The sequence below is a fragment of the Anopheles cruzii genome, unplaced genomic scaffold, assembly GCF_943734635.1.
Source record: "Anopheles cruzii unplaced genomic scaffold, idAnoCruzAS_RS32_06 scaffold01981_ctg1, whole genome shotgun sequence".
Classification (NCBI taxonomy): Eukaryota; Metazoa; Arthropoda; class Insecta; order Diptera; family Culicidae; genus Anopheles; species Anopheles cruzii.
In genome coordinates this window covers 1-2,020 of record NW_026455566.1, presented here as the reverse complement: position 1 = coordinate 2,020, position 2,020 = coordinate 1, and the positions used below count along the sequence as shown (strand labels likewise).

At 51.4% G+C, this 2,020-nt stretch overlaps 1 protein-coding gene across 1 annotated transcript; it reads right to left on the bottom strand.

Annotated features, from left to right (window-relative positions):
* Nucleotides 1-822: 822 nt before the first annotated feature.
* On the bottom strand, nt 823-1,988 carry LOC128276669 (dorsal-ventral patterning tolloid-like protein 1). The gene is made up of 3 exons (XM_053015127.1): nt 1,905-1,988; nt 1,408-1,842; nt 823-1,179 (listed from the first exon to the last, which is right to left on the bottom strand). The coding sequence occupies exons 2-3, from the start codon at nt 1,726-1,728 to the stop codon at nt 823-825; spliced, it is 678 nt and encodes a 225-aa protein (XP_052871087.1). The 5' UTR covers nt 1,729-1,842; nt 1,905-1,988.
* Nucleotides 1,989-2,020: the final 32 nt, after the last annotated feature.

The window sequence follows — 2,020 nt, the reverse complement described above, 5'->3', positions numbered from 1 at the left end:
CGATCCTACCTTTAACTACGATTAACCTACACTAGGAATTAACCTACTGCGGCAACGTGCGTCGCCCCTTTGCAGTGACGTTCGTTTTTCTTCTTCGAATGAGTTAAAAAACAAAAAAACCTTCGACGACGGTAGCAAAATAGCTGCCTAGACTGCGAGCCTGTGTGTTGATCGTAATTGTTCCTACTATTTATTCCTAGGAAATTTGTTGAAATAGATCTACTGCCTTTCTGTAAATATAACTATTTATGAATGTATATATCTCCATATGTTCCGCTCACATCTGGCTCCAGTTTCGCTGCTCAGATCACTGGCTACAGTTTTGGTACTAAACTGGCCAACGTTTGTTGCGCCGTACTCTCCGCGTACCGGTTTCATGTTTTGTCCACTTAACCCATGCCACTGCTCAGCTGGCTGATATTTGCAGTTTCCCGTGGACGCTCCGCGCTAAGTGAACGGAATCGAGGAAGACACATGTACACCTTCGAAGCCGAAACGATAAGGAGCGTCGCGAGTGAGCGAATGGTGCTGGTGCCTGGAAAGGTGGACGATCGCTTCCGGCAAGGAAAAATCCGTATCAACGGTACATGTTCTCTCTCTCTCTCGGTCTCTTTATTTTTCTCTATTGCTCTCCCCTTCTTCCCCTCCTCTGCTGGCGGGACGATCGTCGAACGGAAAGACGCAACGCTAACGACAAACTGGGCCCGCGAAGCGTGGTGTGAGTATATTGTCCAGGTTGTGGCAGCCCGCGCGCACCGGAAGTGTGTTTGCGTGCCGATTGCCCGCGTGCCAAAATTATGTGGCAAAGTATTTGATTATGTTTCAGTCAATCGCCTGAGACGAGCGTATCTCGTTGTGCACCGCGATGTGCACCTTCTTGCCGTTGGCCGGTCGGCGCGGGTAGACCTCATAATCGATATCTCCGTCCACCTCCTCTTCCTCCTCCTCCTCCTCCTCCTCCACGTCCATATCTTCGCCCTGTTTGATGAACACTGTTTTTAGTGAACCGGGAAACGGGATGATTTCGGAGCTATCAGAACCTTCTTCATCGGTGGTGAGCATGTCGTCGTTCGTTTTGATGGCGACGTACGCGGCCGAGAAACCCTTGAAGCCGACGGTATCGTCCGACCGGAACCGCACCATCAGCGCCTCGTGCATCGATATGATTTCCGGCGGATTCTGTGGATCGTCGCCAGCGTGCAAACAGGAAGCAGGAGGAAGAAAGAGAAAGGGAAATCGACAAAATGGTGTATCGCGCGAACGGAAGAAACAAAGATGGCGTCCCGGTGTCCCGGTGGGATGCATGAAAACGGAAAAGAAGGAGAAAATGAAAACGATAGAGTGGACAATGGATGCAATGGATGGCCGGCGGTACTTCCGGAACGTCACACCATCACCAGTACCTACCGCATTTCCGCAGTACTTTCCATGCAGCGGGCCACTTTCGTCATCCAGGCCACCGTACACCTCGACGTAATCGTATGAGCACAACTTTTCCTCCTCTAGCTCGAAGCTAAGAAACTTCAGCTGCACGTTCTGGCCCGATTCGGCCTCGATTGTCCACTCGCAGTCCGCTCCATTCTCGTACATTCCCGAGCCGAACTTGATGTGGGAGTAGAAATGGTTCTTCACCTCGGTCGCCCGTAGCCGGCCACCGCAGGCAGTCGAGTGGCTGGCGAAAAACCCTTTCCGTTGGACGCTCGTGTCGGTGTTGAAAACCATGTACATCTGATTCGAGGACGACGCAATGGGATGCGGAATTTTCGCCCCACAAAAGCGTCCCAGTGTGTGGCTGTCCGGTGAGTTGCCATCGTAGATTACGATATGATCGTAGGCACATTCCTGCAATGGGCAATGGCAATGTAACGCTTGCGGCCGGCCTGCCAATTCATCACACTACATACCTGATGTGGCTCAATGTCAAACACGTTGAAAACCAACCGTATCCGATGACCGGGTGTGGTGGTAAAGTGCCAGATACAGTCCTTCTTGGGTGGATAGTAATCCGGATAATTTGGGC